This window comes from Festucalex cinctus, chromosome 8 (genome assembly GCF_051991245.1).
Source record: "Festucalex cinctus isolate MCC-2025b chromosome 8, RoL_Fcin_1.0, whole genome shotgun sequence".
NCBI lineage: Eukaryota > Metazoa > Chordata > Actinopteri > Syngnathiformes > Syngnathidae > Festucalex > Festucalex cinctus.
In genome coordinates, this window is record NC_135418.1 from 8,882,111 (window position 1) to 8,899,697 (window position 17,587).

The window sequence follows — 17,587 nt, forward strand, 5'->3', positions numbered from 1 at the left end:
AAGCAAAAGAGACAAATCAGCATTTGGAAATGGCATTTTAGGCAAAAAGATGAAACCTTGATTGTGACGCAACAATGGTCTGGCAAAACCACCGCAGGACAAAAAAAAAAAAAAAAAAAAAATGGAGATTTTACCTTTTCAACAAAACCAACTTAATGGTACCTTTGCCAGTTAGTGATATAATAAGATTTTGTAAAGTGACATACTGAGGTTATTATGTGTGAATTTTTCTGTTATGCATGTATTGTAACTTAAACAACCAAGTCTAATAAGAATTTCCCCTCCTAGAATGAACAAAAATAATACTTAAAAAAAGCAACTATTGAGTATAGTAGTGAATTTGCAAATCCAAATTATTTTAGCTGCAATTGGCTCAAAAAGGTCAAATTAAATGGCAAAAAAATAAATATAGCAACTGACAGTAAAATAGTATTATCATGTATACTTTTTTTTTTTAAATCAATATCAGGAAAATATAGTTTTGATTCTTGTTTCAACATTTACAAGAGGAATTCAAATATTTATTAACAAATAATTACTGATAACAGCTACATTTAACACTTTTTGGAGATGTGAAAACATTTTTTCTGTTGTTGAATTTATTTTTTAAAGTTTTTATAGATGACTGTAATGTTTTGCAGTTTCTATAATGTCTAGATGGTGGTTGCATCACTGGTTTCGCAAGTCGTCTAGGTAGGTGGTGCAGTTATGTGTAAATTTTCAACTAACATCCGTGTTGAGTTGAGTGAGATAACAGAAACGCAATAAACAAATATGACCAGTGAAATGAGTTCATTATCACATTCGACAGCAGTACTGAAGATGCTTGTACATTTCAACAACTGACAAAGTAATATATAATAGATGATTGTGTGTTTGAATAAAATGACCTTGTCGCACAGATTTCTTCATCAAAACAATTAAGTAATTGTGAAATGGTAACTAAATACTAAATATTTTTGAAGGTAACAACAACGGTCTAACACGTCTGTCTTCTTTTTTACAGTCCGAGATAAAAAAGATCTTCCTTTGGACTCTGTTGATCACAAAGACCCGGATGGATCTTTTGATTACCAGTAAGTGTCACTAAACAGAACCTGCTGTTGTTTGTTATTAGCTCAGATTCAGGAATGGATTCTCCTCAAGAAAGCAAGCTGATCTAAAACATCCGATTCAATTTTGCATTAGAAATTGTGGGGCACTTTTGTGTTGTGTTGTCAACGTTTGTTCATTTTGTACCTACACAATAGTTGACTAGGTCTCTTCCCACATTTTGGGGACTGCTCCGCCTCCCTGGCCAAGGTACCTTGGCCAAAGATGACCAGCAACTGCAAAAGCACAACTCTTGTTGTCTTAAAGTTGTCTAAAATTGAAAGCCATAACAAAAACAGCATAAGCCTACAGAAAGAAAAAAAATGCAGGAAAAAAAGACTGTTAGAAAGACACAAATTGAGTGTGATAATTTGCTAAATAAATAAATAACTACTGTAATAAAAATAAGTCAAATAATAACATAAGGACTGCAATACTTGAATTCATACATGGCTAATTTACTCATCTATATAAAATAAAACAGAATATCTGTATGTACTTCAGATCTAAACAGTGGAGATAATACACTTAGCATGTTATGTTCTGGGGTTGGATCCCAAAAACGCAGCCACAAATAAGAGATTACGGTAACCCTTTATTCGCATAACATCAAGAGGCGTGGAATTAACTTGACTAGACCAGAAACAACGAGAAGGTATCATAGAACCAGAGGCATGGAACTAGCTTGGGCTGTGGAGGTGAGCAGAGGAACAGAAGAGCAGGTGGCCCGATGGACAGATGAATAATTCGGCACCATCACAATTTTCTATCAGACTTATATAATAAGCGAACGGATCTGATTGGCTGCGGCCAGACATGTGGCTAACAGGACTGACATGGAATTATCTGATTGGCTGTTGACCAGATAAAGAGATTAAAGATTCCTGACATCACATAGCTTCTGATTTCACATAGCTTCTGACCCGTTGAAACTAGTTGCTGGTTACATGCTGATTGCATCAGTTCAAATCAGAAACTTGCCCCAAACAAAACACAGTCATGACCCAAACAAAATACAGTCATGACCCAAACATAACCCTTGCCCCAAACAAAACACAGTCATGACATAGCAGTTCTGAGACATTTTCTGACATCCTGAGAGGAAGAAACTTTCTCCAAAAGATAAACAGTGATATTGCATTTAAGCATATTTAAATTAGAACCAAATGTTGTAATGTGGTAGTATGTTGTATCATGTGTCTTTTGTTCCTTTCAGGTTCCGCTGATTGCCGAGTCATCATTCTTCTAAAAGAACAATGACTAATGCCTTGTTCCCCTACAGTTGGACTAAAACTCGTTTTGTGTTGCATGCTACTATATTTACCTTGCCTTAGCTTTTTGGAATTATTTAAACTCCTATCTGAAATAATCCTTAAAAATAAATCACTGTTTTGTTTTGTTTTTTTAACATTTAAGTTATAGTCATTTTTTATGTATATATAACATATTATATTAAACTTATGAAATTAATGATGCAGGAAATTCATAAAATCAGCATTTACCATCACCTAATGGGTTGCTGATGTTTGCTGGTTTGGTGCTCGAGGAAATCTTCATGTATGGTAAAAACTAATAAGTGTCAGATTCAGACCCAACCCGTCCTGTGGTCAGACTCATGGACTAATCTCGAGCCCCATGTGTTTGTCAAGAGCCCCTCTGCACTCTATTTAAGCTAACTCTTCACTCCTCTCTTGCCCTCAACTTGCCTCTCTCATTCGCTGAAATGACTCATCTGTGCCTGACAGGAACCAAAACAAGAACAGGTATTTTGGTTATGCCAAGGCATCTATCCTGGCACTGTGCATGTCCAGGATTTGTGATGAGGATATCAGAATTTCGGGCAGTGGTGCCCAAGTCCGGTCCTGTTTTCCATATCTCCCTCCTTCAGCACAGCTGAATCTAATGAACAGCTGATCAGCAAGCTTTGCAGAAGCCTGATAACGATCGTCATTAATCAGGTGTGCTAGTGGAGAGAAAAATGGAGAACAGGCTGGATAGGAGCTCTCGAGGACCGAACTTGGGCACCCCTGATAAAGGGTGAATACGATTTGACAGCCTGTGTAAACGAAAGCATTGTTTGCCTCAAGGTCAAGGTCAATCTGGGAAAAGTGTCATCCTATACTTGCTATGGCTTTGCAGTATTAAGCAAGTAAAAGTCAACCAATCAATAAAAGCTACGACAAAGCTTTCATCGCCACTCAAATAGACGCAAAGACACCATTTCAAATCTTGCCTCTCCAAATGTTTGATGCCACTTCTCGAAACACATAATTGTCTTCAGTTAAGACAATGGTAATTTATATTTAGGTATAATTAAGATATTTTTTAAATCAAGACAGTCACTTTCATCTTTTGGCCCTTCCGTTCTATCATCACACTGTACATGGGCTAGTTAGGCTTGTAATGAACCCAGTGGTCTCTTTGAGATAATTGATGTCAATGTGTTTCTTGTCAAGGAATCGCTTCTACCTTTTAGAGATTGGTTGCTATTTAAAAAGCATGCAAACTGACACCGACACAAAGTGCTGCAGATAAATCAATTTGGATCAGAGGGCGTGCCAGATGTCAATATTTGACATCCTCGAGGAATTTATGATGGAGTTTCCACAAATGGCAGCATAGCAGAGCATGTCCTGAGCACGTGTCCCTCATAGTCCAAGATTCGGAGTTTGAATCTTGGCCAGACCTCTGTGTGAAGCTTGCACGGTCTCCCCATACATGCATGGGTTTCCCTCGCCTCCTCTGGTTCTTGCTTATGTCACAAAATCATGCATGTTAAACTAATAATAATAATAATAATAATAATAATAGCCATATAAATTACTGCGAGTGAATTATTATTTATTTTTTTGGTGAGTATATGCACACTGTGAATGACTGGCGACTACTCCAGGTTGTTTCTTCATACCCACCCAAAGTCACTTGATGGAATAGCTCTATATTCATAAACAGAAAACATTTCAATTATAAATGATAAATAGAAATACGAAAATAATCATCTCTGAATCCCAGAAAAAGAAATGGCTCAAGAGGGGATGTGTAATGCTCTCGGTGGCCTCTAGGGGCACCATGTCTCTGTAATTAATTTGAAGAGGCAAACAAACGAAATGAAGAAGCTACACTTACAAATTTTTGATTTGTTGTATTAGATGGATTAATAATTCAAACATACACACAATTCAGACTGCACTTTGTCGTGAAATGAAAATGTTTATTGCTATTCCTACTAACATACAGATTCAATGCAGTGAAGATTGCTTCTTAAAAAAAAAAAAAAAAAAAAAAAACAACGGTGGAGAAAATTTGAAAATGAAAAACCTCAAAGAAAATGGAAAGAAAAGGGAAAGGAAAAGAACAAGTTTGTCAAAGAGGTGAGTCGGGTTCTCAGACACGTAGCGGCGGATTGAATACACCCCATGCTGCAACAAGTGTCTTCGACTTTGACTTGAGCGCCTTCCATCTGGGCACAATAAAACGAAAACATGTTGAAAACTGGAAAAATTATATTACACTTTTTTTTCTTATATTATAATTTTTGCAAAAATCCTGTCTCACCTCATTCTCATGGACTCAATCTTATCTTGCGAGATTTGTGTCTCTTATTAATGTTCAAGTCATTTGTTTTTGTCTGGCTGTTGTTACAAGTACAATAGACTTGGCTAAAGACTTTGGCAGTGGTTCATATTTTGTGTATCACTTTGCTGCTACATTTGAAATGTTTGTGATCCACAAACATCATCATCAATATTGTTCTATGTAGGAGACGAAATAGTCCTTCAAACTGAAAAATGACTTTGGGCTCTATTTTTGTAGGCAGGCGCACGCATTGCGCCTCTCTGGATGTTCTGCCTGGTGCGGCTGCTACGCCCGCTGGCGCATTTCACAATGTGGTTAGCGAAAAGAGCCTCAATTTTAGACTCGCAAAACAGCAGGCTAAATGGTGGTGTAGCGCGATTTTGCTGCATTTGATCGAGGTGTAGGCAGACAGATTCGGTGCTCCACAGCGCTCGGAATCGTAATTGATTCATTGAACAAATTTTGTTCTCATCGTGTTAATCAAACATAGATGGGTCACATATAGACGCACGATGGTGAGTGTAATTTGCAGTTTATCTGTATAAAGTGGTACCTCTACTTACGAAATTAATTGGTTCTGGAAGAAAGTTCTTAAGTAGAAAATTTTGTAAGCAGAGAGGCATTTTCCATGTAAATGCCCTAATCCGTTCCAAGCTTCCCAAAATTCCGACATAAATGTTTTATTAAGCATAAAAATGTATCAAAACGTGTAACAAATACATGTTACAATTAGATTATTGCACAATAAATGAGAGTTGTGCATAATGTGAAAAAACAAAGAATAGAGTAAAGAATAAAAATGATGGTTATTGACCTTTTTAACTGCTATCCTCTTCGTTTTTTGCCCTCTTTGGTTCATGTTCTCTCTCAGAAGTGTTTTTTGCCTGGTGTTTTGTAAAGAACTGATCCAAGGATATATATATATATATTTTTTTTTTTTAAACAATCCTTCGAAAACGTCCAAGGCAAACGTCATCATAGTGAGCGATCGCCCGACTGGTGAACACTTTTTCTGGGTGATTCTTTTCAACAAATTCCGAAACTTGAGGGAAACTTCAGGTACGGCGAGGCATCTTTTTCCAAAAAAAGGCCCGTCTCTTCGCAAATAAAAACTTACAGTGCCTTCATCAATCACCAATTGTTTGAATTTTTGCACAAATTCGTCGGCAGTCAGTTAATACATTTACGAAATCGGAACACCTCATGGCCCGAGGGATGACTGACGAGGACGCTGCATAGACACCATAGACACCGATCTATTATCTAGCGATTAGCTACGCTCATAGCCATAGCAGAAAGTTGTTGTTTTTTTTTTTGTCCATATATTAAAGTATGTTGCGTTCGGTACTATATTTTTACCTTTCGTATCTTGTAATTTATTTCGGAACAAGAGGCAATATTTTCCTGTTGAGGAGTTTCATAACTTGAAAATTTCGTATGAAGGGGCGTTCGTAAGTAGAGGTACCATTGTAATTGCACTTTGGGCGCGCAAATCTCATGTCTCGGAACTCAGCGAGTCAATTTCTGCTTCCACAATGTCAAGTTGTATGTACGCTTTTCACCGCCCTAATTTTAATGAAAATGCCGCTTCGATTGGGCGGAGTTCCGGGTTCCATCCCAACAACGCAAAACGGCTTCTAGCTAAGCTAGTCAAAAAAACTATCAAAAGAAAGAAAACTCCACCCATGTGAACAGTTAAGACTGAGCTTTGCGCTAGACTTGCGCTGGGCACGAAAATAGGCCCTTATTGTTTTTGTTGTGTGCTGAGAGGTTTGGATCCCAAATGCAGACACAAATAAGATTTTCTCCATTTATTCACATCGAGAGGCAGAAACTGTACACCGGACAGTTGGACAATAATCCGGCAAACCACACACAATGCTCAGACTGCACCCACAGACAGTGACTCGTAAAGGACCAAAGAACGACATCACACAGGTCCTGACATCACGAACATCACGTCTCGTAAACAGACGCCTGTTACATCAGTACCTAGACACATAACAGGTCATGAACTCTGCCGCATGCGACCCAGGCCATGACAGTTTTTTGTTTTGTTTTGTTTTGTGAGTGTATATGACAGAACCATAGTCAGTGAATAGAACTAGAAAGGAGGTTATATTGGCACAAGCGTGAATGTGAAAATTGACGTAGTGATCATAATTAAGAACTGCATAATATATTCCCATGGCCTGCCCCCATTGTTCAGACTTTATACTCTTCCTGAAATCACGGAACAACAACCTGCTTTCCTTTGACTTGCAGCAGCGATGAGGACAACAAGCCTCTTCAAGGTAGCCAAACATCGCTGGAGGGCAACGTGAAGGAGAGCGACGACAGCCTGGTGGACTACGGTGAAGGCGGCGACGGGCAGTTTAACGAGGACGGCTCTTTCATCGGCCAGTACACGGTGAAGAAGGACAAGGACGAGACGGAAGGCAACGAAAGCTCGGAGGCCACCTCACCAGTCAATGCCATCTACTCGCTGGCATAGTGCTGCATAGCACAACTTTGGAGACTCACTTGCACGGCCTGCTTCGGAGCGTTGTTGACACACGCACAGAGATGAACACTCAACATGAATATATGAAAAGAACTGATGACTGTGTAAGTTCTCCTCCGCAGGTAAAATGACATCATACTGGAGAGGAATTAGAGGTCATGCCTTTCTTTTCAATTTCCAGAACTTGGAAATTGTTCCCATGGAGAAGAAATTTGGTCAAAGTGCTCATTTTGCTTTGTGCTCAGCCTGCCCTTTATCCACACAGACTTCAGTGTGCCTTCGGGGTAGCTTTCAGCGTTTTAAGGCATCGAAAAGCGCTCTGTATCCCTTTTCCTTCATTTGATCAAGATTTTCCGTCTTTCTCTCTTGGTTCTCTTCTAGTAGAACGAGCTTCAACAACATATCAGCCTACGATAACCATCAAATTCACCAGGATGCTAGCAGATATGTTTATCATATTGATATATACACACAGAAAGATTTTAATTTTTCCTCAGCTGGTAGATGTCTCATTGAATCTTAATGAATGCTGTACACAGTCCTGGCACATGATTTAGTGCCCCGTACATCTATGCACTACACCATTCCATACTGCTAATACACATCTTTTTTTAATACCACTTGCAGGGTATATCACATGCTTATAATCACTTTGCCTTTTCCACTGTGGTAGAAATGCTTTTCTTACCTCAAATCCAATGTTGTAGTGCAGATGTCCAATATGGTAACCACCAAAAAAGCCATATCTGCTATTAGCAGCTTTGACAGTGTATGTTGCTAATGTACAAAAACAACTTCTTTTGGAGCATGGTAGCAGTTTAATGAAAAAAAATTTGGAAGGCATCCAAAAAGTTACTTTTGCTTGAGGAACAGCAGTAGACAGATTTCATCCTTTCGTTAGCATGATGTCACATTTTTTACTGAAGTATTGTAAGGAATACATCACGATTAACTTTTTCCCAATTTTTTACTCACATTTTATTTAGCGCGTTTTATACAAGCACTACAACATCTATTTAACATAATCTCATAATCACACGTGATCATGAAGTAAATAGATATATACTATAGCCTACTTTCGTAAAAAATATTTTCTTACTGGTGACAGCAGAAAAGTTCCCCATTCGTTTGGATTGTTAAGATCAATAATGATTAAGTCCTGTACACATGCAGTTTCAATGTAAGGCATGAATGCAGCGTGAGAATCTGAGATGAATTTCTGTTCAGAATTTTTCCTTTAATCTTTGTGTTTCGTTTCAAGCAACAAATTCCACTTCAGTTCGTTAGTTTGCTACAACTTTACCTCTGATAAGAAAATGTCCTTCTTAAGCTTTGACAACATTCAAATTCATGGTACTGTACACTGCAATATTTGCCTAGTAGTATCTTTGCTCAACATGAATAAGGCATTCTGTTGTTTATTGCTGGTCCTTAGCCTGTTGAATAGTTTAAGTGCTGATTTTCGGCAGACAGCACACTAAAGTAGTAGTAATATCACGCACGTTTCAAGGCAAGTAGGAGTTGGTTTTTGTTTTGTTTTTGCAAGCAATTTCCAAACGCTGTGAAGCATTGTGAGTGTACAATAATCGTCATAATAGCAAGACTCGATGGAAGAGGAATGGCAGTAGCGTCACATCGTTTCTCTATGTGCAAAGTTGTTTTTTTTTTTAAAAACAATTCTTTGACACTTTTGCATCAAATATCAATCTAGAAAATCATCTCCAAGTTTAGTTTACAGAAGTATGAGCTACTCCCTTGTTAATTTTTTTTTCTTTTTTATAAACGCAAACAATTTGTAAACAGTTGAAGAAAGCTTTAGATATGCATAGAAATTGTAAAAACATATAGCATGCAAAAAACAAACAAAAAAAACATTCATTTAACACATAACTTGGAAATTCGAAATGTTACGGTGCTCATTTTAGGAGGAAAGTAAGAGTAAAGTAATTGAGAAACAGGTGTATGCACTGTATGTATGCTTGTTATTCCCACTGCTGCTTCGTCATGGCATTTTTTCCGACTTTCTTTGGCACAATTCCATTTTGCAAAAGAGAGTAATGCTAAATCCAATAGATTTCAATTTTACTTCAGTTAACAACTGGAGTTGACATTTTATTTTACAGATTTATTTTATATTTCTATTTATTGCTTTATGTGGATACTATTAACTCTTTGACTGCCAAACGTTATCCAAAAAAACCCAACGGTGCCAGCCAATTTGGAGCATTTTCACCCATCTTTCAAAGCAAACAGAATATTGTGCGGTTTGACGACATGCATATGGTGAATACCATATGAAAGGTTGGATTTCATTCTTTCATGAGAAAAAAAAGTATGTTTCTACCTTATTCCATTCTTTAGTAATCACCATTTGAAATTAGGCCATTTGAGTGACATAAGCGAAAATGCAAAAATATTAAGAGAAAAACAAGCTTTTTGTGAAAAGATACATTTTTTTTGCACAACAGTGACTTTGACACTAATATTTTCTGTATAGTGACAAGACAGCATAAGACGTTGCCCATTGAGAGAGAAACAAAAACGTAATAAACGTAAATTAACGTTTTTGGCAGCATTCATTAGGATTTTAGAATACGTCATTAAACGTTTTTGGCGGTCAAAGAGTTAATTCAGTAATACTAATAATTATTAAGTAATCATGTATTTAATTGTTAGACAAATATTTATGACCAATTTGTTGTTTCATGTGATAGCTGAATGTTTCTAAAATCAGTTATTATTCATTATGACACACAATAATATCATCGTGTAAGTGTAACATGTCCAATATATTTTTGTGGCAGCTGTCTTGTGTTGTCATACATGAAAAAAGGTCATGTTTATTTAGACAGCGTGCTGCTCTTCCTGTGCCCATGTTGTATTACTGTTGCTCTTGTTATTCAGATTTATGGAAAAACATTGCTGTTTATTATTTATTTGGCATATATTATGTACATTTGTCATCCGGAAAAAAAAATACTCTCTTGTAAATATTTAAATGTTTTTCCCAAATGCTATATCCGACAAAGTACGAGTCACTAATTGGTACCTGCAAAGAAAATGCGACAGGCATTTAGTCTGCCAGGCGCCCTTGTTATGTAGCTTTGACTAACATTTGCACTCTGGAGCAAAAGTCACACCCCACTTAATGTTAACTGTTGCATTGACATTGTAATATACTGTTGCAAATACACCCGTTAATTTATTGATGGTTTTAAGTTAATATTGTGAAAAATTATAATTGTAGTTCAGTTCTTTATAAGTGTAAATAATACAAACAGTACTAGAATCGCTGCTGCGCTGTACTGCATTTGTATCACATATTCATTGTATAGGCCTGGAAAATATGCATTTTGGAAAAACTTTCTTTTCAGGGCTACTGTAGCCCTTTTCCAACTGCAGAACCTAAATTCCAGAATCTGAACCTTTAAGAATCTTGTGAGGCTCGTGGAAATTCTTGTGACTGTACTGTCTAAGGCGCTGTATGTCAATTGAAGTATTACTTATGTAAAAAAAAAAAAAAAAAAAAAAAAAAAGGTCTTAAAGCATTTTTAAGGTGAGTGTAAAGATGTGTCCAGAAAGGGGGGTGGGGCAGAGTGCAGTAAATTCTAAATTGGTCCAATTTAGAATGAAGTATTTGTTTCCTGGATCCCAATCCTAAACATGGAACAAAACATTGATTCAAGCTACAGGCAACCAATCGCTCCTGAGATTTAAACTCCAGGGATGCCTCTTTGTAATACGGTCCAGTCCAAAGTGCACTTCACTGTACTTTTGCATCTTACTTAAAAACAATGCTTTCAATAGCTCATAGAAAAGAGATGTTGTTACCTGGAAGTATGGCAAACAAGAGAGAATCATGCATCTTTTCTGTTCCTTGTCCCTTTGTTGTACTCATTTTTCAGTGGAAACAATATTCCAGTGTCTCATTTTACTGTCTCCACCTAACCCTTCAAGAAAGGGGGAAAAAAATGTCAACATGCCGTTGTACACTGTGCTTTACTTCATTTCTAAATGCTGCGGAGAATAGAACATTTGCAACTTAATTGTTTATTTTGCTCTTTGGCATCTATACAATTAATTATCATATGGGCATCTTTTTTTTTATTGTTTATCAATTCTTGTTCCTACACGCAACTAACAGCTTTTGTAAGAAACATCTACTCAATAAAAAAAAAAAGTCAAACGTATTCACCATGTACGCGTGTATGATGCGATGTTGCAACTTCTGCTAGTGAAGCCCTCTTTGTAGTAAAGCTATATTCTTTTCTCTACCTCCTGACTGCGGGTCTTCTTTCTTTCAATGACCTTAAGTAAGGAAAGAATTGATCCAACTTATTTTTAAAAGCGTACACAGTATGAAATAGCCAATGTACTCAATTCAATAATGCATAGGCAGTAATTACATACAGAACCTCAAAATGGTCAGCATGGTACTAACCCCTGATACAATTTCAACAGAGCTGTTGTTCTGGTGGCTAATTGTAAGTTTCTGTGATACAAAATGGACGGGAGACTCAAGTTGTCATTCTTCGGGTTTTTACTAGAACTTGCACACAAAAATACAACTATGTCATTAAAGTCTCTCTTTTCTCCTTCGTGTCCGTCTCCAAAATGCACAGTAATGTCCAGTTATAAACCGCTACCACCTAGTGGCGGGTAATTTCAGTGCACTTACATTTAACAGAAAAGAGTCAATGTTTTTGATTCTCTTTTTAACTACATCTTAATATATACTAACTTCATTAACTTCTATCCTGAACTAAAGATACAACAGTTGTGTGCTGGGAGGTTGGATCCCAAAGACACAGACACAAGTAAGGTTTTAACTATTTATTTATTCACAAAACTTGACTAAACGAAAAACAACGAGAATGCATCGAAAATCACGAGACGCCAAGCCCGCTTGGACTGCAAAGTAGCACAGAGGACAGTGATCAATAATCCGGCAAAACACACACAATTCTCAGATCCATCAATCTCATTGGTTGTGGCTAGACATGTGAGTACCAGTTATGACATGGAATTCTCTGATTGGCTGTTGACTCTGTAATTACGGATTGTTCCGTCGTCAACAAACATCATATAGCATAAAAGATCATTGACATCATATAGTCCAGACATCATATAGCCTAAAACTAGTTGAAACTGGATGCTGTTACATCAATACCAAAACAGGCACATAACGGGTCGTTAACTCTGGCGCACGGTCATGAACTCGACTCAAACTTAACCCAGGCGTGACCCCAGACATGAGACAAGACCCAAACATTACTCCTGCATGACCTGAGTCATGACAGTACCACCCCTAAGTTTAAACATAACCCTCACAATAATTCAGGCACGAAAATAACCCATATGTGACCCTAGTCACAATGGTAAGCATTCGAGGTGGGACGATGCGGGTAAACCACGATTCGATACTGTGACGATATTTGGCTCACGATATCAATAATATCACGACACCCGATATCTACGATTTGTTATATATTGTCAAAAAAAAATTGCAATACATCACGATATGTGACTGAAAAAGCCAACAAATGCCCATAAAAAGGAAAATGTCTAATTATGTATTTATTCAACGCCAAAACTTTGTTGCAAACATGACCCAGTAAGAAAAACATAATTCGTACAGGTCCTTAGAAGCCTAGCATAATTCGTCTATGACACAGTACCGCGGCCGCGGCCGGGCGCCTCCGAGCACCGCCGGGACTGCAACGATGGAGAGATGGCTGCTGGTCCAGACGTCTCCGAGCGCCGACTGGAGCGGAGGGCGGACCCGAGTCATGACAAGAGCAGACGTGCAATAGCAGCTTTATGCTCACAGCATGAGCTGGCAGCTATATTCAAAACTTAATTGTATAAACACACAGATCATTTTTCAGTAATTTTACTGGCAGGACTGATCAAGTAAAAAGCTGTAATCAATTCATTCATTAATTGGATATAAATTTAGAGTATTATACTGTAAATTAGAGATGCAGTAAGAGATGCAGTATCGGTTTTGTTGAGGTATTATGTGATAGACCAACACAGAGTAGCAAATGAAAATGATACATGGTTTTCAAAATTTTGAGTGAATATAAATCCGAGACATCTGATGTACATTTGTATTCAGCCCCGTTTTCTGATACGAGTGCAATAAATCCCCTTCACAGGTCACCTAATTGGCAGAGAGAGTCCACGTTTGTGTAATTCACTGTGATCTGTGAAGGCCTCAACATTTATTTTTTTTTTAGAGAACTCTGATGAACAGCACCACGAAGACCAAGAAACACATCAGATAAGTCATTGAAAATGTTAAGGATGGTTACATGAGTAATATATTTGTTGCTGCTCTGTGGAAAAACACGTGTCCATTTTTGTCTTTTTTTTTTTTTTTTTTTTTTAAGGTTTTTGGAATGAAATTGAATGCTGACAGCCTAAAATTTTTAAAATTGGGGAAAACAATATGTATACAGGCCAACTGTTTGGACACTTGCAATGCATCTTTATTTTCATGACTAATTACATTGCAGATTCTCACTGAAGGCATCAAAACCATGAATGAACACATGTGGAGTTATGTACTTTAAAAAGGGTGAAATAATTGAAAACATATTTTATTTTATTTTATTTTTTTGGGTGGGGTGCAGTGGGCTGGGGATTTGTTGTTAACCCCTTATAGGTCGGTAGCCAGGTCCACTTTCAGGACGTTTTTGTTTTTTTGTTTTTTTAAAAATGATAATTCCCTGTTATCTCATACCTTGGGCCATCACAAGTTGATAGGGACCACCCCCACAGGGGCCAAAAAAACACCCCTTTTGAGAAAAGCTTCTGGCAAAATTGTGTAATTGCAAATGTCAAGGTACAGCAACTGCATAAATGGTCAGAAAGCAGGAAAATAATCATGGGCTTCCTGTATTTCAATTCTCAAATATCACCCTCAGCTTACACTAAAGACAAATCACCATCAAAAATGATCCATTTCAAACATTTTGTGTACATCTCACTGCCTCAAAAACTATTAAAAACTTCCCACATTTATAACCTTCAATTTAAGTCCAAGATGAGCTATCTGGAGTATTAGAGGAGCTTTGACCTCAGTACTCCACTGTACCCTAAATCGGAAAAAACACTGAAAATTCCAGAATTACCATTCCAAATGGGATTAAGCTATTTTTTTCTGCATCTAAATAAAATCTTGAACAATATTTGAAACATGTAGTACTATCCTATCTGAAGTGAATTACATGAAAAGTGAATTATGTTGTGCCCCCAGGTGGACCAGGGTATGTATCAAGGGCGCTGATCACACAAAATTCAGGAACCAAACAGGAAATTTAAAAAAAGAACAACATCCTGAATGAATAAAAAGGAATAGGGTAAAAAAAAAAACAAAAGGAACAAAAATGACGTGTGAACATTTCTTAACAATAGATTAACATTCTGTGCAGCCAAATGGAAAAATATGAAACATCTTAACCATAAAATGAAACTATGATAATATAACGGGATTTGAATCATCCTCTTCCTGATAATCGTCCATATTTGTACGTATTTCATCATCCTCATCTGTTTCCTCTTCTGCCAAGACATTGACAAAGGCTTTGGGGATGACGTCACCCTCAAACCATCGCGGTTCTAACTTGCCATTCACTGTGCTCATGTGAAATTCATGTTCGAGAGGGCATTATGACAAACACTCAACGGGTATGCATATATTTTCAAGGCACTGTAAAAGCAGTGCACTAAACATGCAATATAGAATGTAATTGAGCACTATGTTTTCAATTGATTTTTTTTGAGGGGGGGTGGGTGATAGCTACCCTTGGTTTCAGCTGAGAAAAGGTCTACTGATATGATTTATTTACACATTAAAGTCGACGCAGCACGGTCAGTGACTTTTAATGACCATACGCAACATCTTCCCATCTAATGAACACTCCCCGACCTTCAAATGTGAACCCAACTAGCTCAATCCAGTTTACACTAATTACAATTCAAACGTGCGATTGATGCTTAGCATTAATGCAGCATGTTCTTACTGAGATGAGCAAAAAGTCATTGAACTCGAATATCCAAAAGGCTCCACCAAAAGGCAAACTTCTTCGGCAGGAGTCAAGCAATATCACTACTATGCTGAATATGTGGAAAGCAGCAATACACACGCATCTAAAAATGGTTCCTCCCACTAAAGTGGAGTTGTGTTGAGTAAGTCATATATTGTATTTTTTAATCAGTTATTATTCTTTTAACCTGTCAGAAAGATCTATTCATCTTGTTGTAGACTATATCATTCATCTGTGTCTTCATTACAAGTCAATTAACTGGAGTAGCCAATGTGATCCAATCTTTTAAAAAGTCCATTACATGTGTTCCCCTCCCTGTGTGGTGTGAGGAAACCCGATTAACAGGACATGAGTCCTTCCCAGTTATAAATCTTTGTGGCCGCCTTTCGTCATCAGTCTGTCATTTATTATGTTCATTAATGCATGAAGAAAAATGCAATGTCTTGCAGAAAAGCACGTCATCAGTGTTCATTTCTCATTTAGGTTGGTACTATTTGTGTGTGCGGCCCGAGGGGCTTCAAGTGTTTGAAAGACACCATCTCTAAAGACTAAATTATTCATGTTTCTTAAGATCTTCGGTTACAGACTGAAGCGAGAGAATTACTGTATCTCTGTTCATATGTCCAGCAGTGTTGGCCGGTCAATTGGGCCAACCTAATGCACAGCTCAGTCTGAGTCACCATGAAAAAGTTAAATATGAAAAATGAAAATAAAATTCTTCTTTTCCTTTTTATTTTGGCTTGTTCCATTCGGGTTTGCCATAGTGTGTCATCCTTTAAAGGTGTATTGCGCAGTTTAAAGCTGTAATTCTAAATAGCTCTGACTTTTTTCTTCTTTTTTTTTTTAGGGTGTATTCAGACCAAAAAAAAAAAAAAATCCTTTAGTCTGCTTGTTTGGTCCGTATGTGTATTTAGTTCCCTGCATTTGTTCACTTTGTCGTCGTAACACCCTGTTTCCTGTGCCTCTAAGTTTTCTACTTGTAAGTTTATTTCCCAGCTTTTGGTTTGTATTTTGTGTTGTACTTTGTTTGTTTTGAGTTTGAATTAAAACATGTAGCATAAAAGATCCTTGACATCGTATAGTACAGACATCATATAGCCTAAAAGTAGTTGAAACTGGATGCTGTTACATCACTACCAAAACAGACACGTAACGGGTCGTGAACGTTGGCGCACGGTCATGAACTCTATTCAAACTTAACTCAGGCGTGACCCCAGACATGAGACAAGACACAAACATTACTGCATGACTCGAGTCATGACAACATGCCCCGACCCACAACATGCTGACAGTAGCGCGGCTAAACAGAATACGGAGGATTATGAATGAATTTAGCACAATATCCACTAGTGGGCAATATTTCCCCCGGGATGCTTGGCCACAGTGGCAAAATGTCCTACAGTTGGAGCAGATCAGCCGTGGTTTGTTTTCCGACTACGAAGCGAACCACACCAAGTGCGTTTGGAAGCGGACCGAGACCACCTCAAAAAGTGGGCAGTGCGTATTAGCTTGTATCCTCCCTTCAGTGTGGAGCATGTGTTCGGGACGAGCAATCTCTTGGGGGAGGGGAGAGGTGGTGTGGTGGAGCGTGACGTCATGCTTGGCCCCGTCAACATTTAGTGTAAGTGTACGACAAGATTGGGATGGAAACTGAAAAAGAAATTGTAGCACTTCAGCTCAGACTCCAATAAAACTGAAAACATGAAGTTTTAAAATGAAAATAAAGTACGAGCGCATGTACTTGCGTGCGCACCACGCACAAAAGCGTGACACAGAGATTGCAGTTACGCTTTAAGCCAGAGGGTGGAAGTCACATGTTTTTTTTTTAAAAAAGACATCTAAAATAACATTTGTAAAATGTGATAGCGTGCATGTTATCTGGCTGCTGTGTTTACCGTAAAATTGAAAAGGCTCACCTCACAGGCACACACATTAAACTTCTCAGATTCACTCCATCAAGGTTACATGTTGAATAGCTTAAAAATGGTGAGTCGTTCTATAATCTGCTTTTTATATACTTTGCAAATGATTATTGAACATTATGTAATTGGAAACATTTTATTGAAACATTTAAATCTCCTGCCTGAAAGGGGGGTGCATAATATCAATATTGTGCTACACTTATTGTAACGATTCATCTTTTCAAAGCATCCTTGATCATTTCGAAAAAGTTATTTCCCCACTGTTTACATAAATGCAATTACATTAACAAGGATTGTCGGTTCAGCAAATGTATATGACACAAGTTCCAGACTGAAGAAGGCAACGGAAAGGAGGAGGAAGGTTTACAATGGGGCAGTCGTCTGGATAAATGAAGTGCCTGGGGGAGGAGTGTGTGCGTGCGCGTGCGTGTGTTTGGGCC

At 37.7% G+C, this 17,587-nt stretch overlaps 1 protein-coding gene across 20 annotated transcripts in view; it reads left to right on the forward strand.

Moving 5' to 3' along the window:
* nfasca (neurofascin homolog (chicken) a) overlaps positions 1-11,445 on the forward strand; it is a 103,903-nt gene extending 92,458 nt beyond the window's left edge. For 14 of the 20 annotated variants that reach the window (XM_077530707.1, XM_077530709.1, XM_077530706.1 and 11 more), the window contains 3 exons: positions 1,007-1,076; positions 2,838-2,855; positions 6,934-11,445. In XM_077530707.1, the coding sequence (XP_077386833.1) occupies positions 1,007-1,076; positions 2,838-2,855; positions 6,934-7,162 (317 nt within the window). In that variant the 3' untranslated portion in view covers positions 7,163-11,445. The other 6 variants (XR_013284764.1, XR_013284765.1, XM_077530708.1 and 3 more) reach the window with 4 other exon arrangements.
* Positions 11,446-17,587: the final 6,142 nt, after the last annotated feature.